Raw genomic sequence first — 26474 nt, 5'->3', positions numbered from 1 at the left:
TGGGAGGTGAGAGACCATCAGTGTCAAAAGGCTCTTGTCTCTCTGTCCTGGGACTGAGGCTGAATTCCTTCCAAACCTAAGTAAGCTGGTCCAGCTGTCTGTTACAGTATCCATACCATAAAGCTTCAGCTCCAATTTATCCTAGGGTTTTTCCAAAGCCTTTTGCTCTCCAAAAATGCTCCCAGTTAACAAGTGTATCTCTGTCAGTATGCTGTTGACTTGCCTTTGTTTGTATGAAGAAAACTGCAGGCATTTTCACAGTTCTGCATGTAGTTCCTGAAGCTGTGTATCATCCCAAAATATTATGTTGTAAAACCACAGCTCAGAATATTCTACTCACTTTAAAGAAAAGTATATTAAAAACTATATGCTAATTTTCTTGCTCATCCACCAGACTGCTGTTGTCATGTGTTGTGCATGACATGCATTATAATATTTAACCAATAGTGCTATAATATACAGTATTTATATGCAGGATGATATATAATACGATTATTAAATATGTGCACATTTCATATATACATACACTTATATATTTAAGTTATATCTCTATGCATTTCATGTGAAACATATTGAATATCATTTTTTGTGTTCTCTACATAGAAATATTAAGATCAGCACTACCAACTTATTAATACTTTTTATCAATATTTTTTTCTCACAAATAACACTTCCTTGAGATTGACCCAGTAAGATTAAAGTATTTAAGTGTTAACTTTTTTTTTCTATGCTGAGGCAACTTCGCCAATTCTTGGATGCCTCTAGAAGGGGATAAGCATTAAAATTAAAAATACAAACCAAAAAAAAAAAAACAACCAACCTTTTTTCTTCAAAGATGTACATCTTCCACAAATCTTGCTGTTTTAATTTTGCAGTGGTGATGCCTCACAGATGGGCTGTTTTGCTCAGCATATGTAGGAGTTCTCTTTTCAGTATTGAAAACAGAAGGAGGAATGAAAAGAAATTTACTGCCTCTTCCTCTAGCTCCTATTTTTCCCTGTTATTCTTGCTATAAATTGTTTACTTGTGTTGTAAATAAAGGCCATGGTGTGCAGCAACCAAATGTATGGGATTGATGGACAGAAATATCTCTTCCTTTGCTTTCCTAGTCTGCCATCTTTTATGAAGGTCTTCCAAAGGTACAGATGAGGGAGAAAAAATGAAAATAAAATCTGTATTATTATCATCTGATTTGTGTACATGCAAGGAGATGCATCTCCCCTCTAATATGCATTGCCATCCTCATGTACACTAGGTGAGAGTGTGGGCAACAGCAGGCAGTGCTGTTTGAGGTGGGAGGCCTGCCATCAGTGCTTGCTAAATCCACATTCCTTAGCTGTTGGGTCCTCACTTCTTCCATCTGAAGGAGAAAGATGTAGTTGAAGGTGACTTCAGATGCCATCTGTTGTCAGTAGAGAGGAAAAACTGGAAAGTATAATTCTCCCTAGCTGAGACAACTGGTTGAAGGTGAGGAGGATTACCTGCAAGGGTATTTCCCTCTCCATTGGCTACAACAGGAGCCAGACAATTGGCATAGGTTATCTAACCTATTTCTGTAAGGTTGAATGCAAGTGAGATTATTTTTCCAGGTAGCAATATTAATGTAACTTAAATATTTTCTCTTTTTCATTAGCAGACAGACATAAGAATGGATTATTTTATCATGACACAAAAACAGCACTGAAGAATCTTCTATTAAGCTAAGAATGGGCAATTATTCAGTGACTTTATTCAGCCTCCCAGCTAACGTTTTGTTTCTCAGTCAGAAACTATTCTTTACCACAGGGCCGTCTGTTTATAATTCCTCTTTGCAATGTTGGATACATGGACAAAAATGTGACTAAGTTGTGAGGAGAACTGGTGGAAAACTGGTTTATACATATTTAATACTGTTTCAGTACTGTGGATGTATACAAAGCTTTGCTTTATCACTAGAAATGCCTGACCTTTTAAGATTGTTAAAGTAAATATTGCTTTAAGCACTAGTGCTCCTGATATTGTGCAAATTGCATAAGGTTTTAATACCATCCTATCTGAAGAATAGCTCCTATTTAAAACCCCCCACTATCACCTCCTTCCAGTGATAAGTTGCAGTTAGTCACCTAGACAAATTGTGGCATATGCCAACTGAGTAATTTTACTAAGTCTCTCTCTCTCTTTTTTTTTTTTTTTTTTTTTTTTTTTTTTTAACAGTAACTGCTTTTTAGGCAAAATCCAGGAACCTCTCTTTTGAAAGATATATGGGTATCTCCTAGGCTTGTTGTTGTGGAGTCTCAAAGGGGGGCATTCCCTGTTGCTTAACTTCCTTAGCAATATGTTTTGTTCCACAGCCAGGAATTCTAGCAAGAAGTTGGACTTGGGTTCTTGTTTCAAATTCAGTTACAATGTCATGTGTTACTTTAAAGCTGCTATTCACAACGAACCTTAGGTTTCTTATTTGTAAAGGAGGGAGTGGGGCAGCTTGATATGTTGTTTCCTTAGAGGTAACAAAACTTTTTGTGACTGTATGAGGCACTTTCAATAAAATGTTGGTAGTAGAGCCTTGAGGAGGCTGAATCGATTTTGCTTCTTTACTTACTATTGATAAGTGCAACATCATGTGCTCCGAATTTTTCTTTGCAAATGCGTATATGCACATTAGAGGCAAATTTTGTCTTTATGTTTCTCTCCCAGTACCATGAGCTCACGACACTCTGCCAGCCCGGTTGTTTTCACCAGTGCCAGAAGCTCACCTAAAGAAGAGCTTCATTCTGCTACTTCTCCCCAGCTTGCACCTTCTTTCTCCTCCTCCTCTTCCTCCTCATCTGGTCCTAGGACTTTCTACCCTCGCCAGGGTGCTACCAGCAAGTATCTGATCGGATGGAAAAAGCCTGAAGGGACGATAAACTCAGTGGGGTTTATGGATACAAGAAAGTAAGAATGATTTTTAATTCTCTTCTTTGGTTATTGGGTTTAATTGTATGGAAGCATTAAAATGTGTGACATTTCTCTGTCTAAAAAAGCTCAAGGCTATCTAATAGAATGCTTATTCTACAGTAGAACTTAGTCTCCTAATGAGTTCTGCAACTGGGCTTAAATATTTGATAGTTAGCTAATCTTATTCCCTGATAAGATGCTTTTAAAAATTATTATTTTTGCTGCACAGTATGGGTTTCACTTCTATTAAAGCTTATCTTTCCTTGGGACTTCTTGAAAGAGACTCAAAATGTTATTTCAGCAAATATTAAAAATCTTCTTAAGGTAGAGGCTGAGTTCTTTCCTAAGCCTCTCACTCATGTAGTAGTACTGTGCACGGTGTGTATTAGCTCTGTGGCTCTCCACGTTGCTCCCAGCATGCTGTCTAACTGGCTTAAAGCAGTGTTACAATATTCAGCCAGCTCTTTCAGAACAGAAACAGAGAAGCAACTTTCTAGTGAAAATACTGTTTCTTTAAGTCTAACTTGAGTTTGAAAGCAAGTGATTTGGAAAGCCCACTTCAAAATCTATCCTTTGTTTATCCTTTCTTGACTTCCACTGAGTCAGTGCAGAATTCCAAGATGATGCCAGTAACTGATTATCAAAATGAGATGGAATTTTGTGAAAGTTGCAGTAAAAAGGGAGAGAGAAAAGTTTAAAGGATCTTGCTGATATGTTGCCACTGACTTAAGAAATATATTCTTTTTCGTTTTGTGCAAAATATGGATTATTTTAGCAGATTTGGTCCCTTGTTGAGAAAATGTGTCACAATAACTTCAACGTATGTCAGTAATTGATTGCTTCAACAGGTATTCATTAAGATGAGGCTCTGCTGTATTAGGGAAACTCCTTTCTCCTTTCATGCCCTCTACCTATGCTCTTTCTTTTTGAGGATGCTATAATTCTTGTTTCATCCATGCCTCCTGCCCCAGGGCTTTGAGACCTGAATGTGTCTGTTCCATTTCATTTAAGACGTCACCAGAGTGATGGCAACGAAATGGCCCACCCCCGGCTGCGTGCATCAGCAAGAGATCTGCGAGCATCACCAAAACGAGCATCAAAGTCCACTGTTGAAGAAGACTTGAAGAAGCTGATAGATCTTGATAGTCCAACACCTGAATCCCAAAAGAATTTCAAGGTATGTTGACAAGTCTGGATATTTGTTGTCACAGCTGAGTGAAATCTGAGAATAGCTTAAGAGCAATGCACACATCCTATTTTGATTCAAGTCATAATTCTGTTGACGCAAAACACAAATTTGTAAAGCTGTACTTCAGGGGAATTTGATGAGGAAATTCATCACTGCCTGGACACATCACTGATACAGGAAAAGGTGTCACAGTTTGGAAATAGACGAATTCTGTGAAGCTCTAAGATATCTGTGTACAAAATGCTGAGTGCTTTCAAGGCAGCAGAAACTGAAGTGTTCTCTGCTCAGTACTTTGCATTAATGGCTTCTGAGTTTCTCAAATAGGATCTCTCCCATTCTCACCCATAATAAGAAAATGAAACACGAGACGTCTGAATTGTCATCGACGGAAAGCAATCTATTTGTCACAGACTGTTCTTGCGAGAGGAAAACATTTAGGGAATAGCTGCATTCTTCCAGTCACTGCAATATTCAACTGTGTACTTAATTGCAAAGAACATTTAGGACTGTTGGCATATGAGCAATCTTGTGATGTTGTCTTGTGCGTTTGAATTGCTCTTCTCTAATTGCAGCACTAAACTGCAACTTGTTGACAGTACTGAAACTCCTTGCAATATGTGTGCTTTCCCACTTCTCTAATCCTGTTCCTTAAGAAGGGCCAAGAATGCTCCTCTAACTTAAATATTTATATAGAATAGTTGTGCAAACATTTCCTGAGGTGTTTGGTATTTGTGTATAATAATCATAAAGTGTATATTTTTAAGAATTTATTTTAAGAATCCATCATTTTGAAGAGAATCTCTTGATTTCTACAGTTTCCATGTATGTAGAGTCAGTGCATCACAGCTCACTTGCCTAGATCGTTTCCACAGCAACTATGCAGAAGAGAGAGCTTGCACCTTCTTTATCTGCTAGCAAAAGTCCAAAATGGCTCAGTAAAACTTTAAAGTTCTGGATTCTATAGACATACTATTTCAGATGTTATATTCAGGGCAGGTTAGATGAAGTCAAAGTAAAATAACTTTCTCTTAGATTTGTGATAGTTCTACGTGTTGAGTGAGCCACAGGCTCATCCCGTTAGTTGTTTTTGAGCAAGCTGATTATTGTCATTCCAAGAAATTCCCTTCTGTTCAAAGAGGTGACCTATAAAAGAGGCCTATAGAGGCACTACAAAAAGTATGAACATTCCAAATTTTATTATTTTTTTGCTTTGCGTTGAATGAATCCATTCTTACCTTAATTCTAATTTCTTCATAACAGTAACAAATATGTTAACTGAGGTTGTGCTTTTGATAAATTTCAGCAGATTACCAAGACTATCACACCAATAAATAAAATGTTCTGTGTTTTAAACTGTCATTTCTGCCCACTGCAGGATTTATATTTCATCTTACAAAAAAATTGTTGCTCTGAGAAAATGTTGACAGTTGGAGGGGAAAAACAAAACAAAAAAAAAAACAACAAGGAAAAGTATGATAATGCCTCTCATGTGTTCACTGCACAAAGGCTGAAAATCTCCCCCATTTCTGCTGACTGTTTTGTATTCTAGTAGAATTTGTTCTAGGCTATGATTTTGGGTTGTTTTACTGTCCTACCCAGTCTTTCTCATCTCCTTACCTACTCCTAATGCATTGTGTCTTCTCAGATAAGTCACCCTTCTTTTTCCTCTCTCCTAACTCTATTACCTCTATTTTCTAACTCCTTCAGTTGTTTATACCTGTGCAAACTTTTAATCTTAAGGTCTGGTATTAATTGTTGGTTCCAGCTCCTAATTCTCTGGTGGAGTTTGAATTCCTTAGCACTATGTTAACTATAGGACCCTCAAGTATATGACGTAACAGCTCTTTCTATTTGTTTGCATCTTCAGAGCAAACGCTGGGAGTTTTTAACAAATCGTGATGTGCACCTGCTGATGGAGTTTTTCAATTTCAGACAAAAAAAAAACCAGCTTGATCCCCAGCATAATGCAGTGACAGCTGTGTGCCAGAAGTTGTCATTTTTGTAGCATTAATTGCATATGCAAGGTTCCTACTGGCGTGGCCATGAGTTCTGTCCTACAGGAGGCAGTGCAGAAGGGAGAGGTTTACCTAACAAAGCTGGCATGGGACGTGACTTCTTTCCTTTCTTGTCTTTCACAATAGCAAGTTTTTGAAAGTAATCTTAGCTGTTCTAATCCTTAATCCACGAAAAGCAAAACCTACAGCAGACTTCCAACATTAAAATTTGGAATGCTTTGACAAAAAAAATCTGGCAGATCATTTTTCATGGTACAGTACCAATAGTCCTTTCTCCATGTTCTTCTCCCACTTGTAGTGTGGGTTTTGATCACAGGAATAGAGTACCGTCTGTTTAACATTTTTTTCCCTTTTTCTGAGGAGAGAACTGTTTTTCTATGCAGATGAGTAATGCTTTATAATGTTTAATCACACTTTCCAGAAATTGAATTCTTTCCTGTCTTGTTCAAACATGTTTACAGAGCAGATGAGGGTGGCAAGGTCTTTTTCTCGGGTTGCCATCTCTCCATGAAAGCCTTTGGACCGAATTTCAAGCAAACCATAAAAAATGTTGTGTCTCAGAGGTGGTTACATTGCCACAGGTTTCATGAACATTTGTGGCTGGTAGAGTTGAAGATCGGTGTCTGGACTGGTGGGAATGGTATGCATTGTTTGAAAGCAGCTTACTAGCACTGGCCAGTGAGCATGTAGCTTCAGACTAACCGCAGCATTGCTTCCTTGTGTGCCAAGCTTGGAGGAAGCTGGGATTATGAAGGGAGTGAGATTCGAGTTCTCTCATGAGGTGACTCATTTAATTTTCTTTCAAGTAATTCTAAAGAACTGAAGTGGTAGTGTTGTTCCTGGTTGTTCAATAAGATGAGACTTTTAATTAGTCGGTGTTTGTTGGTGCTCTGCGTGCAGGAAAGCAGCCTCCCCAGGTACAATGAGGGCTCATTTATGCAGCATTTGGTTTGTTTCTGCAAACATAATCTTTGCTACATGAGAGCTCTAGAATTCATGAGGGAGGCTGAGATTTACTCCTTAGTGAAATCTGGAAGAATACTTAAAAGCAGAATTGTAAAACAGATTGAAAAAGACCTAATTTGTTATCTAGTTATAATCTCCCTCAAAGCAGATTCCTTTATTTTCTCCTTCCACGTTGAGGAAAAAAAAAAAAAATCAAAACAAAATGATGCTAACATTTGCTTTCTCATTAAAAGAAAAAGTCTTAAAAAATCACTTTGTACATTTCAGAATTTTCTGTATTGATTTTTTATTTTTATTTCTTCTTTTTTTTTTTTCCATGAATGTATAGTCACACACTCTGTCCTGTCAGTCTCCCTTTCCCAGCACTCCTACCACAAGGCGTGCCTTGCAAAGGACTTTGTCAGATGAGAGTATTTACAGTGGTCAAAGAGACCACTTCTTCGCCTCGCGGGCCTCGCTCTTGGACCAAGCCATGCCAAATGATGTCCTGTTCACCAGCACATACCCTTCTCTCCCAAAATCGCTGCCACTACGGAGACCATCGTATACTTTGGGAATGAAATCACTACACGGTAAGTGTTTCTGATTTTCCTATTTTCAAAGAAATCCATCGTAATTATGTCAAGGAAAGTGGTTTGTTACAGCCATTAGTAGTTCTGTCTTGATTTTGCTGAAATGAAGAGTCAAGTCACACCTGCCTGAAAATACAAAACATACAGAATTTTTTTCCTCGCTTCAGTGGGTATGAGGTTGCATGGCTAGCTAGTCATGTAGTGATCCTTGTGGAAGGAGCACAATAATTGCCTCACTGGCTGTAAACTTTCACCATTTTCTTGTCATCAGAATGAATTGAACCAATGGGTGAATAATGTATGCTTGGTTATCTACCAATGACAACTTCAGATGGTAGTTACTTTAGAGTGGGATTGTGGGAAGAAAATGCTTTTAGGGAAATACTGGTATGAAAGCATATAAATGCTGGTGGACTTCTGAATGTATGACTATACTAGAAACAGCTTTTATTATGCCAACTATTTTTCAGTTCCTCTCACTTGGCTGTTCATCTTACAGGATTTGACTTACCTTTGGTCACATTAGCAGTTCTTCAAGGAAGTGACTTGTTAAACTGTTGTCAAGAAAGCACTCAATTCCCCCCATCAGTCTACTGAAAAGTCCCAACAAGATTTTGGGATAAGTTGTGTTACTGTATTTGAATTTCTCAGCTGGTGAGAATGGGAAATTCACAGATTCCTGTTGTATCTTATAACTAAATGTGCACTAAGCGATTCTGCAGTGTTTTTTTTTTTTTTTTTAAGGGCTTTTCAGATTTATTCACATTTTCATGTTTCAGTGCAAGACTGTCAATAAATTCAACTCATTACAGTAGGCACTAAGCACTGTCTGTACTGTTGTTTCCATACAGCATGTTAGGAAGCCAAACTCTTTTCGGTTCTTCTTTTTATATGTGCTAAAATGACTTTGTGGACTTGGTTGCATGCATAACTGACTGATAGACTTAGCTTCTGAGAGTTTGGGGTCAGAAGATTAATGATGCCATCTGAGTAGAAGAGGAAGGCAGCATGTGGACTCTCTTCATTCAGATGTCTGTATTTTCTAAATTGAAAAACCTTCTCTCACTGTCATATTCTTGTCCACAGTGAAATGATTACTCCTTCTAGCACATAATCTTTGTACTTTTGCCAACAAAATAAGACATCTTCTGTGAGATGTAGGCCTGCATGATAAAAGCCTGGCTGGTTGAGTGACACATGAATTGTCTTCCCTTCCCCCTCCCCACTTGCCTTTGCTCAGAGGAAGGATTAAGTAGTACTGGGTATTTAATGCCTCTAGTATTTGTTGGCTTCAAGTTATTCAGAGTTATTTTAATTCAAAGATCTCAATAACAAAGACATTTGTTGCAACTTCCTTTATGCTTCACCAAGCCCAGGGCATGAGGAAGCAGGCTGTTGCTGCTTCTGAGCTTGCAGGTGTGCTAACTGACCAGGCATTCTGTACTTATTGATTCACTGGCCAGCAAATAGAAATATAACAGGTAATTAATTGCGTGTTCAGGGTTTGCTCTTTCTCTCACTAGTGGCAATAATTTAAATATTCCACTTTTTAGGCAAAAGATTACACAAAAATTACAGGAACTTTATTTCTTTATCTTTTTTCAAGCTGGCCCATACGTATGTTGTTGTTGTTGTTTCTCTGTAGCAGGCCATATACCAACTCATGGATGAGCTTGGGTATTTTTCAGAGTTATCTTGTTCTGAGATGTTTTGGTTTGCCTAAGTCTGCTCCCACTGGCTTAGAATATTGTAAATAGAAGATGAAGAAGGAAAACCACAATCTTGTACTTTTTAGAGCAGCAGATAGGTACCAGGGAGTGGAGAAGCCCCAGCAAGCTGCAGCACCCTCCAAAGTTCCTTCAACTTGTGCAAAGGCGGGAATCATTGGGTAGAAGAGTACTGCCCCCACCTCAGTACTGAGAGGAGATGGAAGTTGACTGTTTAAGTGGTAAACTGTAAAGATTTGAGCAGATTCAGAAGGAGTTTAATGTTCTGGTGAGAGGCACAATCTCTGAAAATATAACATGCTCTGACTGGTTAACTATGGTTGATCAAATGTTCTGTTGAGTTGTTTAGATCTAGAAATGATATCTTCCGCCAAAATGAAAAGGAGATACTTTAGTATTAGGAAAGGAACTCTGTTTTGGTTTGGGTTTTTTTGGTTATTTTGTTTTTTATGAAGCTTACCTTTTATTCTACGTTACTCTACTCTAGGAGAGTTTTCTGCCTCTGACAGCTCCCTCACAGATATCCAGGAGCAAAGACGGCAGCCCATGCCAGACCCTGGTCTTATGCCATTGCCTGATTCTGCCTCTGATCTGGACTGGTCAAACCTGGTAGATGCTGCCAAAGCCTTTGAAGGTAAATTTTCAGAACATAATACTTAGAAAGCTGATCTTTCTGCGTGCTTCATAAAGGACTGTTTTTCTTTTGGAAGGGGGGAGGTGTTTGACCCTTAATTTTGTTGGCTTTGTTGGTGTGAGCATTTAGCTCTTTTAAAACAGCGACTCAAGGCTTAGCAGCCCAGAACTTTGTTTGCACGTATAAAGTGTCATTTCTTCATGCTCACTTCCTTTCGTTGTGCTGCAGTTTGGCCAAATATCTGTGAAACTGGCTGTTTTTCATGTCATGTAAAGCAATTCCAGACATTACAGCTAAGAAAAACATTTGTTGCAAGTGTAAGGTTGAGTCAAAGAGCAGAATAAGAAAGCATATGAGCATATTAATGATTGTTTGCTTACTGCATGAGCAAGAAGTTTCTGTAGTGCAGCTGAAGTGCAGTTCTCAAGGTAATTTGGGAAATGTGTCTTGTTGGTATATAGATTTTGCCCTTCTGTATGCCTCCACATACTCCAAATACATAGACTGCACATAGATGTCCTTTCATCCTATAGCACTTTCCACCTCCTTGACCCTTAGTAAAACTTAAGAGAACTGTAAGCTGCCTAGATGTATTTGAATTTAAAATGAAACACTGTTCTGCCCAAAGGGAGTTGTTATAATCTGGAATGTTCTTCTAGGTGCATTAAACAGAAGTACCTTTTGCTAATCTTTGTACAAATGCTGACCCACCTTCATGAGAGTGTTTTCACTGATCTTGAATCATTAGAACTTTACTCTGCATGGCTGGAGAATGCTGTGGGATAACTTGTTTTCTTGTCTGTTCTCTGCTAGTAGTCAGACACACCATTAAGGTAGTGTATGCATAAGTTAGCATTCAAGACATCATTTGTGCTCTACTCTGTTGCCGTGTTCACAACAACATAGGGGTGAAACTCAAGTTTTAATACACTGGACTGTGTCAGTTTCTGTTCAAAAGATCTCCTTTCTTAATTTCTCCTTAGATTTCACTGCCCTCATCAACCTAAATTCCTCTTTTCTGTAGACCCCAGGCTCGTTTGCATTTCTCTTTAGAAGTGTGAACAGTGTGGTGAAGGTAACAGGCTGACACTCAGAACAAGAAGAGCTGGGGTAATGTGTTTGCTGGCAACCTTATCTCACCAGTATAAAAACATATTCAAGATTTGACATGGAGAGGGAGTAGCTGTCTGTAGTCTATATAATCTTAGTCCATAGTCTCTGCTAGGTGCCACCAGGGGCTGACAAGCACTAATCAGTCCTGTGCACTCTCTTCTGCATGGTTGATGTCTTTCGCACAAGCCCTTAGAGGTGTAACTAGCGATACCTGCAACCAGCTGGAACAAAATCTACTTGGATTCCTGTAACCCTTATGTCAAAGGGAAAAAGAAAGGAACAGGAATCACTCAATCGTACCAGTGCCTGTTAATATTAGCCTTGGTAAAAGCACACAATAAAAATTCGCTAAGCACAAAAAAAAATAAATTTCTCTTTCCAGTGTGAGATCAACAGCTGGGGAGGGAGAGAGGTGTTAATTTATTAAGCTAAAAAGTGTTCACATTTCTGTTTGTGCTAGGAAATCCAGGGGCAAGGGCAGTTGCTGGCTGCAGTCACACCACATGGTAGTGATTTAGAGATGTGTTAAAACACAGCAAGGGAGCAGTTATAGGACAAAAAAATATACAGATATAAGGCAGGAAAGGGATTTCACATTTCAATCTGAAAAGATTTTATAATAAGGCATAAGGAGAAAAACCTTGCTTCTGAAAATGACAGTGGTCTGTTTATTTTTCACATATAAGTTATGCAGAGTGAGCTTTACTTTTCTTACATTGTTTTTTGGAGTATGCCACAGACAAGGGGATGTAATGCAGCGTTTTAGGTGTCTCCTTAGCAATTTGTGCTTGATTGCTAGTGCTACCTTCCCATACGTTACAGAGAGCGTGTCTGTAGTCTTGAGACAGACTTCTTGGATTGCCCTGAGATCTTGTAGTGTAGCTATTGCACGGTGCTTGAACAAATCTTCATTACTGTGGTGTCATTGCTGATCTCTGTGTGTGCCTTTTCAGTTCAGCGAGCTTCATTCTTTGCTGTTACGGATGAAAACCACAGGCCTGTGAGCGCTGCCTCCAGTGGTGATCAGGCTGAGGACCAGCTTACTGCACAGATAAAGCCTTATACAGGGTAAGCAAGTACACCACATGAACACGCATCCTCTGTTACAAACTGAGGGAAGGAGCACAAATACCTTTGTCTGGAAACTTTCTAGCCTTTGTAGAACTCTTTATAAGTTCTCATGATGTTGGGAAGTGAAAACAGAAGAGCTGTAAGTACAGCTGAACCTTTTTGCAGGTTCCTTCTTGTCTGAGGTGTGTATCTGAAGCTGTCCAAAGCTGTGGTAACTCAAAGCGGGTGTAATGAGCAGAAGTTGAGATAAACTGTGTGATGGGATGGCAGCACTTAATCATGGGTTGAGTTTGTTCTCCTCGATAATATGCTGCACATGTTCCATGTGCTGTGTTAGGTATTTTTTCTTGGTTGTGTGAATTCATGACATACCTGGGAGTACACTTACACAGAGCTGCTTGGTACAGAGAAGGCTGCTAGATGCCCTATGTGAAGATGGTAAAATCTGTGAGCACTTATTCTTGTTTCCTACTTCCAATAGTAAAGAATCTCCTCCAACTCTCGCCTCTAAAGTGGACCAACTTGAAGGTTTGCTGAAGATGCTGCAAGAGGATTTAAGGAAGGTACATTTTTGAGCTGCAGAAAACCTGTAAGGCATATATTTGGTTCTGATAGGTGATACTAATTACCACGTAATTCTGCTTTGCCGTGCCTGAGCCTGTGACAGTCTTTTTGTGAGAAAATGACATTTTTTTTTTTACTACTTTTCTTTGGCTGTGCTTCCAATTATGCAAGATGAGGGTGCAGTGCCTAAACTGTAGGCATCTGACTCCTCTGCTTAAATTAGGAGAGTGATTCTGAGTACCTACACTCCTAACTCAGGTGACTGTTAGTCCATGTAAATACATACTGCTGTGTAAATATATCCTGCCAGTGCTGAAGAGTGAGACTGTTACTGAACCATGTAATTTCTACTGTGAAGACTTTTAGTGTTATGTTACTACCTGCTTGGTCCAAGAAAGATCTGCCATGGTTGGGTGAAAAATCTTTTAGCTAGGGAAATATTTGCCGAAATGTGTCCTATCCTTTATTTAATTAGCCATCTGCAGTTCCATATTTTGTTCATACAGAGCAGGGCATGACTGATTTCATTTCACCACTTGGAGAGGCAGCTGCAGCTCTCTGCTATTTGAATTTGCTAATAGACAAACCTTGACAGTTCAAGCAAAAAGTGAGGAATGAAACATAACAAATCCACCTTAAATATGACTGTCTATTACTGCACATAAAATCTTTGCACAGTGTGAGTCTCGTGCTCGCTGAAATTCCTGCCCCTTCATGTAGTTAGGAAGCATGCTTCGGAATTATCACTAAGATCTGTGTTTTTCTTCATGCCCAAGGAAAAAGAGGACAAAGCCAATCTTCAGGCTGAAGTGCAACATTTGCGGGAAGACAACTTGCGGTTACAGGAGGAATCCCAGAATGCGACTGAGAAGCTGAAGAAATTCACCGAGTGGGTTTTCAACACAATTGATATGAACTGAGAGCAGCGTACGGGGAAACTATCTGTATTAATCCTGGGACTTAAGCTTTAATGCCACCTTAATCATGACATGTGAAAGTATAGTCAGAGCACTTCCCCGTCCTCCATCCTCCAGTAACCCTTTTTTGCATCTCTGCGCGCACTCCGAACAATTGCAGATCAACAATCAATGTCTGCCTTTTGTAGAAAAACAAAGTAAATAATTTTAAAGAGGTAAAATAAAAGTTTAACTGCTAAAATGTGAATGTCTATTTTTTGCACATTGTTTCTTTATCTGTTACGTACAAAGCGATTTGGAGGCAGAGTGGGGCTTGCTGCTCCATCTGCCTCTGGTTCCATTATCTCCTTTCTCTCTGTTTCAGGTAATCTGCTTTTCCTTGCAGCTTTGGCAAATATTATGACATCTAGAAAATTAGAAAGAAATGTTTATTTTACTGCTTTTCTTACATTGTTTTCTGAAGTATGCCACAGACAAGGGGATGTAATGCAATGTTTTAGGTGTCTCCTTAGCAGTTTGTGCTTGATTGCTAGTGCTACCTTCCCATACGTTACAGAGAGCGTGTCTGTAGTGTAGGTACAGTACAACCAGCATCACAACACCTGGAGAGAGATGAGAGACCTGAGCCGTGGGTGAGGCACGTTATCACACATCTGTTGCATTAGCATTTCTGGCAGCCTTTGTTTCCTGTGGAAGCGATGGCTGCAAGTGACTTTACAAACAGCAAAACGAGGCATGCTGTGATTGGTACCGTATTGGGCAGGCTGAGATACCAGGCACTGCTGCTGTACCGCTTATGGATCGTTCCCAGCCCTTCCAGGGGAGTCTGTTACTGTCGTATGTGCAGAAGACTTAGGCTGAAGTTGTAAAGAGATTAAGATTTCCTCTACACACCCCAAAACATTTCCATGAAAATCCACGTAAGCCATCTCTGTGCACCAGCCCTCCCGTTTCATTTCTGCACTCTTCTCAAATCACTGCAGATCTGAGAAATGTTCGCTAAGCTTTTGTTCAGTGACACGGGAGGTCTTTAAATCCTTTGTGGCCACGAGTGGAGGAATACGTAAAGGTGAAATTAGAGAAGTACATTTTTCCTAAGTGCTGGGATAGGATAGGAGCTCTGAAATCCCCAGTTCCCAGTGAAGCTGTCTAGCGTGAGATTTCCCAAACTGCCTCATGTCAGGAAAGTTAATTTCACGTTCTTTGAAGGAAGAGCCGACTTGCCACAACATATTACCTCTCCAGAAAATACCTTTTAGGTGTAGGCGCTGCAGTTTGCACAATCATTGAGCTGTGCAGTGTGCTGAGAAACCTTTTCTGTTCCATTCTGAGTACACAGTCACTACCTTAACAAATTTGCCTTGCACAAGGTGCAGCAAATTTGGAGTGAACTGCAAGAACAGACCTCCCTGCCCTTTACCACATTGTTAGACAGGATAAAATCATTGGGCATAGGCTTGTCACAGAAACTTCCACGCTCTTTTCAAATCCCCTTTTCATACTCTTTAATTTTGCTCCACACAAGTGCACACTACACTCCAACCTCAAACTTCATTTCTGATGCTAATCCCCATGGAGTTCTTCTCTAATGTTTTGTCATGGAAATGGATCTCTTTGGAACTATTTCTGGAGTGCTTTTGTAAAGGTTTAGAATGTCTTGGGTTTTTTAATGACTTGTATGAAGGAGATTTATATAATGCCTGATATAATTTGTAAATGGGAAATATTGCTAACATCTCTGAGCATCCTGAAGTCTTGCTTTTATTCTCTTTTATTTTTAAGTTTGGGTTTTATTTTATTTCAAAAAATATTTTGGGACTTGGGGCAGACTATTTATTAGAGTTTTGCAACAGAGTTCTTCTTGTATGATGCCACTGAAGGCTACTTGTAAAATTCTGACAATAAAACTCATTTTAAAGGCTCTTCTAAACCATTTTCTTCTGATTTTGTTGGGTTTGTTGTTCAGAACTTTCCGGAGTACTCATTTCTTCCTGCTTCCTTCTTGTACCTCTTAACTGAGTGCTTGGGAATGGAAGGGTTTTGTTGTCTAGTTTTTCCTTTTTATCCCCTGACAGGCCTTTATTTGGTTATGTACATGCACACTTTGTCTACTGGTTTTGCTCACGTTACTGCACAAATTCTTCCCCCATTTGCCTTTGTCTGTATAGCTGAGTTTTGTAGCCTGTAACAGGTCCTTGGTCTTCACCAGGCGAATAAAGGATGGGCAGGGTTTTTTGTTTTTAATGATTCATTACTTCTCAAGATTCTAGTATTTATGGAAATGGAAGCCAGTTTAGGTGAAGCCAGCCCTGCACACCTGGTTGGGGGATCACTCAGCTTTCAGCATCCGGGAGCCAAATCTGTAAGCACTGAACATCAGGTCTAGGGAAGCCAGGTATTTCCTTTGTTTTGTTTTCCAGATCTTATTCTTTGACCCAGGGAATTATCTTGAATGTGTTTTTAAGTGACGTTTCTCAGCCAAGTGAATGAGTGTTCTGCACAACAACGGAAAAAAAAAGCAGAGCTGGATTCCTGCAGGTGGAAGAGCTGCCCTGCCCATAGCCATAAGTAATGTACACTGGTGGTTCCCACGCTTCACCTTGCAGGGTAGGTCGGGCTGAGCACCGGCACACCCTGACTTGCAGACATCTGCAGCCTGGGGCAGCTGCTGCCTGGGCAGGGGGATGTGGGAGCAGCGTGGAGCAGCGGCTGCCCTCCTTTTCTGCACCCTGGGTGATGGGTTCTGCCAGAAGAGCAGTGAAGCAGGTGTGGGTATGGGGTCAGAAGGTGTAGAGCTGTTGTGAGGTGAGCTGGGGCATGCAGGATGTGGGACTGAGAGGAGAGGATGGTGGAAGGATACGGGGTGGTCAGCTGTGGGTGTAGGGGAGGTGCACTGTGCGATGAAACGTGGTACACTGAGGCTTTACTCCTCCAGAAGTGTGATGTTGCACTGTATTGCACTGTGCTTTCTACAGAAAGCTGAGATGTGTTCCAGACCTGCTGAATAGGCATTGTGAGACAGCCTTTTTTTCCTCAGCTTTTCCCTTTGTGGGAAAGGGCACAGCAAATTTTCCCCATGAAACCAGGCACGGTGTGGGGGCTGATTTGTTTTATAAAGACCTTTATATAATCTTTCTCTCATCTCCCAGTGGTTAACAAATCCTCCTCCAAGGCGTTCTGCTGTCTCCTAGCAGACACCCCATTGTGGTGACAGCCCTGTATGTGAGCAACTCGCTCTGCTGCAAGACAGCAGGGAATAGGGGCAGGGGCTGTTTACAGCCCGCATGGCACCTAAATTTGGGTTCCCTGGGTGAGAGGGGATGCTGTCCCTCCCCCACTGCTACTCTTATGTCAGGCTCAGGCTTTGCTGAGGTGGTTCCTAATGGGCTGGAGCAAGATGAGGAGGTTGTGAAGACCCTCAGCTCTAAGCTATGGTGAGGAAATCCTTGCTGTGCTGTTGGTGAGATGAAGCTGGTGAGGAAGAGAAGTAGAAATAGAAATATTTACTTCAGAGCTCTTCAGCAACAGCCACTTTCCCTTGCAGGGGTTTCAGCATTGGCTAGAAGCAAGGCTAAAGACTGTCAAGGCCAATCTGCATCTTCTTTGCATCTTATGTCCCAGGCTGAGTTTGCTTAGCAGGAGCTGGGAGCTCAGCTGATAACTCGCCTGCATGGGAGGAACAGGCTGTGCCGTGCCCAGAGAGCCGTGCGCCGGAGATAACGTGCAGCAGAAGCAGGTGCTCACCTGGCGCTTCGTCACTTGTGGGTTGTGGCTGTGCCTGCAGAGCTCAGCACAGCGTCCCATGCTTCCGCACTGCACCGCTCTGCACAGACTGAGGCCTGGGGACGCTTCAGTTCATTTCCTCCCTGACCCACCGCACCTGATCGTAACAGTGAGAGAACATAAATGCAGGTGAAGCCGTCTTTAACATTGTTTGCAGAGCGCCTGAAACATTCAGTTGAAGAGGTTGCATTTTTCAAGACGAGCAGCAGACATCTGATGAGTGCTGCTCTCCCCAGCAAGTGCCTCACATCGGTAGGCCGCTGTGCTGCTGCAATCCTTGCAGTGCTGCTGGCAGCCTGAGGGCTGCGATTCCCTCACAGCCATCTTGGCCTGAAAGCAGCGCTGAAACCAGCTTTGATTCCAGAGTTCTGCCCTGACTTTCCAGCTAGTTCTCTCAGCTGATGTCCCCCACTCAGTACTTGTGCTTGATTGAACTGCAGCTTATTTAAGGAGTTGAATGTTGTTGGAGGCACAGAGACCCACTGTTGGAAGGGTTTTTCTTGGGTTCTGCATATACACTTCTTAAATAACTTGCTGTATTGATGAGTGTAAGGATGTATTCATTCTCAGATATAGCACCAAAGAGTGATACTTGCAACCAAACATGTCTCTTTGTATTGCAATTACAATATATTACTGAAATACATATAGCTGTACATAGTTGAACAACGAATGTTTTCATTCTTATGTCAGAAAATGCTGGATGATTCTTTTCTTCTTCTTTTTTTTTTTTTTTTTAATTGGATTAATTTGCATTCCTGATGTCAATTTGCACCATAACAGTACAAGAGAGCACCTTATGATTTTTTCAGTTAAAAAGATTAACATGAAGTGACATTAAGTAACCAATATTTTTTAAGAACTTAATTTCTGCTTAAAACTAGGAAGTATTACCCGTTTTGTGGTTAACCACTTTTGTGGTTAATCAAAGCAATAGTTCCAGGATCCAAGATCCCTTAGCTTCTGGGATTGCTAAATATTGTATTTATTTTCATGTGGAATAGAAGAAGAGGGGGACAGCCTTTCCTCTTCTGTTTCCCATCGGTCTCCCAGCTTTACATAGAGCTAATAACTGCATTACGCTAACTGGAAAGCCAAAATAAAGGAAATATTTTCTGTACCTGTTCAAGGGGCACCTACTGCCAAGAGAGTGCTGTAGAGCTTATCCTGACATTCTCCATTCTGTTCCCTATTCCTTCCCAAAGTGTTCCTGACACTTCATTTTCTGCTACCAAACATAAGCTGAGCTGACCTTATTCCTAAGAGCCAGCTCAAGAGCCCATCTTGACGTAATGAGGTCAGCGCTGCTTTTCCCATGTCCATTATTTTGAGTTTCTGGGTTGCAGGTTATCTACTCTTTTCTCACCTTGTCACTGGGTAGCATATGGTTGTTCCTCAGCTCTCCACAGATATCCCTTGTGGTTTTACTCAGCATACCCTCGTGCCACCATAAGGTTTCTCACTTCCACTACCCACTCATTTTCCAGGTAACTTACCAAGTCCACTCACTGAGCATCAAAGCCTCCGGCACTCATCCTTCCCAGACTGCCATGGTGACCTTCCTCCATTGTGAAATTTTGCAGCTTGTTTCCACCTTTTATTTCCTATCCTTTAATCATTCATTCCTTCCTTTATCACATTAGAGCTTATTTTTCTGAAAGACTTTTGGGGCAGAAGCTTGCCTCAGGGCCTTTTTGTAGGATCATCAGATGCTTGGAGGCAGTGAGTCCGTCTTGTCTGCACACTTGATGGCTGCTTCACAGTCCTCTGACTGGGCTCCCAGCTAGAAGACAGCCTGGGAGGTGAAAAAAGGTGCATACAGGAGAAAATGCTGCTATTACCTCCCTTTTGCAATCCAGCCTGGTGTACAGAGTTTGTGCAGGGTGCTGCAAGGCTGCTGAATCACCTCCTTTGTCCAAGAGGATTTGGAATTGCATCTCCCTGGAAAACACACCAGGTTACCAGCTGGATCTGTTTTATCCCAGCTTTTCTTGTTAGAGCTCTTCACGTATTGACTCAGAAATCTATCCTAGCAACAGCCCTCCAGGTTACTTTTATCCATTCCTGTTTTGGTGACTATTTGGTTCCTTCACTTTGGTTCCCCTACACCTGAGCTCCTATGATGGGGAAAGACACAGACCCATGACCCTGCACACCACATGTCCAGGAGGGAAGCCTGAAGGAGAGACTCCAAGGGAAGATTGCTAAATCCAGCACTGGTCTTGAAGGAGAAATCAGAAATCCCACTGAAGGTAAAGAGGGTGAGGAAAAGGCAGGTCTGGGGCATGCACAGCTGTCAAGGGAAAAAGACCTACAAGTAGTTCCTGGATGATTCAGTGTGCTGGGAGCCCTCAGGTAACAGCATTCACAGAATTCAGCCTTTCAGTACCTAAAGGGGAGCTGCAGGAAAGAAGGGCACAGACTCTTGCAGCAGTGGTGTAAAAGGAGAGAGCACAGACTCTTTCTACCAGCCAGAGATGCTGTCGTGGGGTGCAGGCAGCTGCCAGGCTGTGGCGATTCTCCCCCATTTGTGGGATTTCCTCCCAGCTGGGGTGCATTGGGGTGGGTGGCACACTGCTCACTCCTCTGTGCTCTTGCAGATGGAATTAATTGCGAGTCTCTCTGGGTGAAACAAAGCACTTGCACACGTTCTACAGAGGCTAATTCTTCTATGTTTCCCAAGGGCAGACCAAGCCCAATAAGATCTTTTTTGTATCTGATGTCTGTGATAAAGACAGAAATCCTTAGGTATGGTATTAGCTGACACAGGGATACTCTAATGTACTTTGTAACTCACTTTGTATTTATGAGGCCTGACAGCTATTTCCAAAATGTTCTTCAGGACTGTCTGGTCTCCTTAGAGAAATTTCTTCTTGCAGTGTCAGATACTTCGCTACCAAAAGACAATGATAAAAATGTGCGTAGCAGCTTTTCTCTGTGTTTTGAATACGGCAGAAGCAGCAGTAAGATATTGCTGAGACAGTCGGGAGCTTGACTTTGGGTTTCTCTTGCTCCTTTCAGCCTCAGATAATAAGTTGGGCCTCGTCACTTCTCCTGTCAGTGCTGCAACTTCTTTGGAGGTACTCAGAGCCTTTGGAAGCTGCCCGATCTGAGCAGCTTTGGAAGACACCACAAGTCTCCCTCTGCAGAATTCCTTCATTCACTGCTCTGGTTCTGGGGAGGGTCTGCTCATGGCTGGGAGCTGCTCCAGCAGGATGAAAGCCTCTTGAGCTGGAGAGGACTTTCAGCAGTAGGGAGGTTTCTGATCCTGAAGCTAACAGAAAGATTTGCTCTGGACTGAAGATGTGCTGGCTCACGCTGGATAGGATTTTTGGCAGCTCACATGGCTGTCAGATGACGACACTATGTGCATTCAGTGGCAGACAGGAGCTGGGAGAAGCAGAGCAGATTGCAGCAGCCAGGAGGTAGCCTCATGCAGGGGCGGTGGGAGGCTCAGGCATGGCTGAAAACACAGCTTCCATAGAGATGGAGGGGGAGGCGGATAGGAACTGTGACAATCCCAACGTCATCTTCAGCACGTTTGTCTGCACTGGGAGGATGAAGAGAGAAATGCTTGACATTTTCCCAGCCATTTCTGTGAATTGTAAGGTTTAGGAGGTGCTAAAGATGTTGCTAGATGATGCTCTCCTCTAAGTGCTTGTCCTTGGTTGGAAAGGTGGCAGCAGGCACTCCAGACCAGCACACAGGGTGCCATGTGCTCTCTGTTCCTGTGGCAGCTCAGTTAGGACTTCTTCTAGCCCAGCTCCACTGGACCACCAGAATTCAGACCAGGTTTCTCTATAAGTCCCATAGTTGGACAAAAATAAGGTGACTGTCTCACAGTTGTGAGACAGTTTTAAATAGGAATTGTGCTCTAACACAGACTACTCCTGCTCTCAGCTCCAAAAGATGGCACGGATAGATGAATTTCTGCAGGGCTCCCTGCTCTGCTTGTAGCCATATGAGCATCGCTCAGAAGTGGCTGCATCAAAAAAGCTGTTTGTAGGTGGATGGCCCCAAATTCCAGAGCCAGTAGCTAATGTATGGATCTTGACCTTGTTCTGTTCATCCTGCATACGAAACACCTGAGTTTCTAGATAGTGCAGAATTACAGGATATGCGAAGCAGTTTACCCATAGGTGCCTCCTTACAACCAGGAAGGCTGAGAACGGCATTAAACCAGTAGAGGGGAGATGCAGGTTAGATGTTAGGAAGAAGTTCCTCACTCAGATGGTGGTGAGGCAGTGGCACAGCTGCGCAGAGAGCTGGGGGTGCCCCGTCCCTGGAGGTGCTCAAGGGCAGTCGGGATGGGGCCCCGGGCAGCTGAGCTAGTGGGGTCAGGGCTGCCCACGGCACAGGGTGGGCGCGACTGACCTTGGAGGCTTCTTCCAACCGCAGGGGCGGCCATGCCGTAGCCAGGTCTCACCTCCAGGTGGCACTGCTGCACATCGGCAAGGGCTGCAGGCACCTTCTCTGCTCCAAACGGACCGAAATCACACGGTAGCAGGCGGCGCGGTCAGGGCTCCCTCTGGCGGCCCCGCCGCTCTCTGCCGACGGACAGAAGGGATTTTTTTTCCCGTTGTTTCCAATTATTTCAGACTGATTTTGCGCAATCCGATTCACGCCTCCGCCTCGGGTTCCCGGTGAGGCGAATGGGCTCCGCTTTCCCTGTGAACAGTTTTGAGACCTGCTCTGTATACATTCACTTTTTCAAATCCGTACTCCCCCGTGGTATGCCATGCATAAAAGTTGCGAGATGTTTCTTTAGGGAACTGGGGCTGGCTTCTCTGGTTTTGGAACTGCGGCTCTGAGGGGCAGCTGAGTGTTTCTCAGCTGTAAGTGCCATCAGCGGGATACAGCTGCCATGGGAAGTGCAGGGTGTGCTGGTAGCCGGGCAGGAGTCTGCCAGTAATGGTGTGTGTGCAGTGCTCTCCTCTGCCTTCACACCTTTCAGACACAGGGCAGCAGAAGATGTCACTGGGTGCTATTTTTCCTCGTGGAGGAATTCAACGACACGTTTGGTTTCATCTGCACTTTCATGTCAGATGCCTTTCTGTCAGACTGCCCCTCTGCTGCTGTCTGTCTCATAGCAACAACTTGTAAAGAAAATTGGTGAAATGGTTCAACCTATTCTGCCATACCACCAATATCCACCTCTGATGTCATGGGCCAACATCCTAAAATAGGAGGCTTTACTTTTGGAGCAACTCTCTTAAGTGGCAGCTCTGCTCATTCCTTCTGCTTCCCCTCCCATCTTTTTACAGTTGTAAAGTGTTTTAGCTGCATAGTTTGCTTGTCAAAGTCCATTTTGCTCCTGCTGTGCTGAATCAAGGCTGCAGACAGTGGAGCTCCCTCTCAGCAGGTGGCATCGGTTGTCAAGTGATAAGAGCTGCACAGCTCCTGCTTGTTACATTCACTGTTATGGGCTAATGGATGTGGCTGCTAAACTTCAAGCAGCAGCTGATGCAGAACAGGCCCCTGTGTGCCCTACGGTTTCCTGGGATGGAGCTTTTAGTTGTTTGGATGAGTGGAAGATGGCAGTGGGTTCAGTTTAACCTTTAAGCACCATTTGTTCATCGGCTAAAAGAAATCTGCTTACTGATTTTTGATGCTTTCAGTGTAGCTATGCAGGCATGAAAACAGCACGGGAACCTTCTCGGAGTGAAATGCGTACTGTTGGTGCATGAGGATTGGTTTGCTTGTAGGACTTAGAAAACAAAGCTCTTGCTGCCATCAGGACACTCTCTCCTCAGTCAGTGGGCAGCTCAGCAGAAGCAAGGAGGAAGCAGCACAGAGCAGTGTGGAGCTCTGACGGTGGGAGCAGAGTTGGCAATCCCATGGGACACTGGGTAATGAAACAGGCCACTGAGAGGAGCTGCATCCTCTAGAGGCCTGCTCTCCAACCCATGTTCTGAGAAGTAGCCTGGTCTTCCTCCTGGATGTCCTTCTCTATTGTTAGCAACTCCTTTCTGCTCTTTTCCTATAGCAGACTTCAGGGCTGAAGTACTCAGCTGGACCCAGCTGGGGAACCTGAAAAAGAATAAGCTGCCTGATATGCAGGGAAAAAGTTGCTCTTGCAGCCTTGATTGAGAAATAGTTCATCACCACAAACCCTCCAGGGCAAGTAGAGTAAAGCCAAGATGCAGGATTTGGTCACAGGGCTGTGTGTAGCACACTCTAGTCATCCTAGCAACAAGCAGTGTCAGGGACAACACTGCATCTACTGCTGCTGGGCCTTACCCTTCTCTGTTTTATGTGCAGCTCTCTCATTTCTATTAGAACCAAACAGAGATTGGCATATTTTAGAGATTTGCCCAGAGAGGCAGTGGGTGCCCCATCGTTGGAGACACTCAAGGTCAGGCTGGAGCGGCTCTGAGCACCCTGATCAGCACCCTAATCTCACTGTAGGTGTCCCTGTTCATTATAGGGGAGTTGGGCTAGATGGCCTTCATGAGTCCCTTCCGACTCAAATGATTCTATGATACCAACAAAAGCAGACTCCATTCCTACCTTTAGAATGAAGGTGGGTGAGCACCGGCCAGCAGGCAGACTGCTGAGCCAGTGCCTCCCACTTCTCTAACCCTCAGATCTCTCAGCATCTGAAGCTAGGCTACAAGGGCTGTTAGCCCCACATGTAATTCATAAAGCCAGCACTTGGCAAGGTTATGATATAGAGAGCAAGTGTCTGCTTGATTGCAATTAGCAAGCTTTACACTTCCAGCATCTCCTCAGCACAAGGGAGATGGAGGAGGTGGCTGCAGTGACAGTAGGAGCAGCAGCGCTTGCCAAGGCCCCTGTGCACTAAGGACTGAGAAGAAATAGTCATGGAGGGCTCCCACCTCCATCTCTGGGAAGCCATGAGGCACAGTTGTGTTCTGCTAGGTGCTATCCTGAAGCTCCGGATGTGTGCTTTGGAGGGGGGAGACAGCAATTCTAAGTTTGCGCAGCAGCCTGCACAACCCCAAGTGAGCTTCCCCCATGCTCTCACAGCTGTTGTAGAGTAACGCTATCAAATAATAGCAGTAACGGCACTCTGCTGTATCACAGGAACCAGGGCAGTGCTGCAGACACCTGTGTAAAGCACCACGCTCAGCTGGGAACTGCTTTGCCCTGCGGCTGCCCGCTGTGGCTCTCTCAGCCCACCAGCTCTCCTTCTCCGGGTTTCGGTGCCTTTCTGCTGCTGGTGCCCGCTGGGGGGAGCCGCTGCCCGCTCATTGCTGCTCCGGCTGCCGGCCGGCAAACGTCTCTGAGTAAAATTGAGGTGGAAAAACGGCCACCATGGGCACCTGGGAGCGAAACGGCTCTTTCAGGGCCTTGGAGCCCCTTCCGCTCTGTTTCTGAAATCAAGTAAGCAAACAAAAGCCTCCGAGTTTTCCTGAGAGTGACCTTTGTAAGCCCCCAGGCAGCAGTTCACCTGTGCTGTGGCACTGTTGCTCTGCAGCCGGTCAAGAACAAACAGCTTTAAACTGTACTTCTTCCTTCCACAGTAGGGGAAGGAAGACACCCCCCATGTGCCTCCTGTCACAGGCAACAGTATCTGAAGGATGCTCGCAGGTTTCCCAGTCTCTTTTCTTCCCTGCAGAAGAGCCTAGGAGGAGGGAATGATGCTGCAGCCGCCACCAGCCCACAGGGAAAGCATCCTGAAGAGAAACAGCACATCTCGGCATCCCTGGGGCTCACTGAGCTCTGCAGGATCAGCAGTTAGGAAGTTAAAGAAATGATACTTCCCTTTCTTTGGGTAGAGCTGCACATCTGTTATGTCTAGACCTCTTGGAACAGTCCTCTCTTCTCCCACACCTTTCTGCTGAAGCAGATCAGGTTGCAGGAGGATAATAGCTTTGTGGGAGTAAGCTGTTCCATTTTACCTCTGTCCTCAGTGCAAGTGAAAGACCCTGGAACCCACACCTTTAGATGGGCACTTCTGTACTGTGACATATTATGAGTTCTGTAGTTAGTTTTCCTGAACAGGGAAGTAAAGAAAAGGTATAAATCATGAGCAGTCTACGCGGGAGTGAATGAACATAAAAACAGAGTTACCTAGTGGTAGGATGCAGATGCATGTGTAGACAACAGCCTTTAGCAACTCATAGCTGAGTCCCTCAGGCAGTGTGCTGGTATGGAAGGAGATGGAGTAAGAGGCAGAAGAAGGCCTGGCTGCCAACTGCGAAGAGGAAGGTGGTATTCTGGGAGCTGCTGAGCAGAGGGGATATAGTTCAGAGGCAGGCTCGCTTTATAGACCCATGGCATCCATCATTGCCTGTGCAGAGAGAAAGCAAGAGCTCCAACATGTCACTGAATGATCTTCTGATTGATAAGCATATTCTCATTGTTGCAGAACACCTGTGTGTCAACACTTTCCTTCAATGCTTGTTCAAGACACTTGGCTTCTTGCAGAGTGCTCCTGGCACAGGTGAGGGAGGACAGCTTGCTAATGGTCTTTTGCTGTTGAATTTCTTTCAGCAGCTTCTTCCCTGAAGAGCTTCTAATGAGACTGACCTTTATTAGCTAATTAGGCTCATTCAGATGACACAATCCCATTTAGTTTTTCATGGTTGTTGGTTTTTTTTTTGTGGGTTTTTTTTTTTTTTTTTTTTCAGTATTCTATATTTGGGTCTCACCCTTAGGCAGGTTGGGAGGGGATTGCCTCCATGTGCAGAGCAGAGCCCATGACAGCTCCCTGCCCAGCTGCCAAGTGAGCACAGGCACTGTGGTGGCATTGACTTCATTCGCTGTTTTAAACTGCTTCACTTAGCAGCACTGTAACCTTCTCACCTTGCGTATCTAGCTATATTAACAGTTTTTTGCATGAGAAGGATGTCTTGTAATAACTAACATTAATATCAAAGTATTCCAATGAAGAAAAACTGTTAGAAAAGGAAATCACAACAACAAAAGAAAAACTTAGCAAATTACTTCGTAGTAAGTGCCTCTGATGTAGCATACACATTAAATGAATCTTATGAGGGTTGATGTAACTTGCCAACATCCCAGACTTTCTTTGCAAAAG

The 26474-nt window shown here is 43.1% G+C and overlaps 1 protein-coding gene across 5 annotated transcripts in view; it reads left to right on the top strand.

Annotated features, from left to right (window-relative positions):
* Nucleotides 1–15614, top strand: part of SIPA1L1 (signal induced proliferation associated 1 like 1) — a 190097-nt gene extending 174483 nt beyond the window's left edge. For 4 of the 5 annotated variants that reach the window (XM_052693648.1, XM_052693647.1, XM_052693649.1 and 1 more), the window contains 7 exons: nucleotides 2674–2913; nucleotides 3928–4093; nucleotides 7415–7658; nucleotides 9873–10019; nucleotides 12086–12200; nucleotides 12685–12766; nucleotides 13544–15614. In XM_052693648.1, the coding sequence (XP_052549608.1) occupies nucleotides 2674–2913; nucleotides 3928–4093; nucleotides 7415–7658; nucleotides 9873–10019; nucleotides 12086–12200; nucleotides 12685–12766; nucleotides 13544–13687 (1138 nt within the window). In that variant the 3' untranslated portion in view covers nucleotides 13688–15614. The remainder of the gene's footprint in view (nucleotides 1–2673; nucleotides 2914–3927; nucleotides 4094–7414; nucleotides 7659–9872; nucleotides 10020–12085; nucleotides 12201–12684; nucleotides 12767–13543) is intronic. The other variant, XM_052693651.1, reaches the window with a different exon arrangement.
* Nucleotides 15615–26474: the final 10860 nt, after the last annotated feature.

Source organism: Tympanuchus pallidicinctus, unplaced genomic scaffold (genome assembly GCF_026119805.1).
Source record: "Tympanuchus pallidicinctus isolate F22 unplaced genomic scaffold, pur_lepc_1.0 scaffold3, whole genome shotgun sequence".
Classification (NCBI taxonomy): domain Eukaryota; kingdom Metazoa; phylum Chordata; class Aves; order Galliformes; family Phasianidae; genus Tympanuchus; species Tympanuchus pallidicinctus.
The sequence above is the reverse complement of the archived record's forward strand: the minus strand, read 5'-3'. Positions and strand labels throughout refer to the sequence as shown.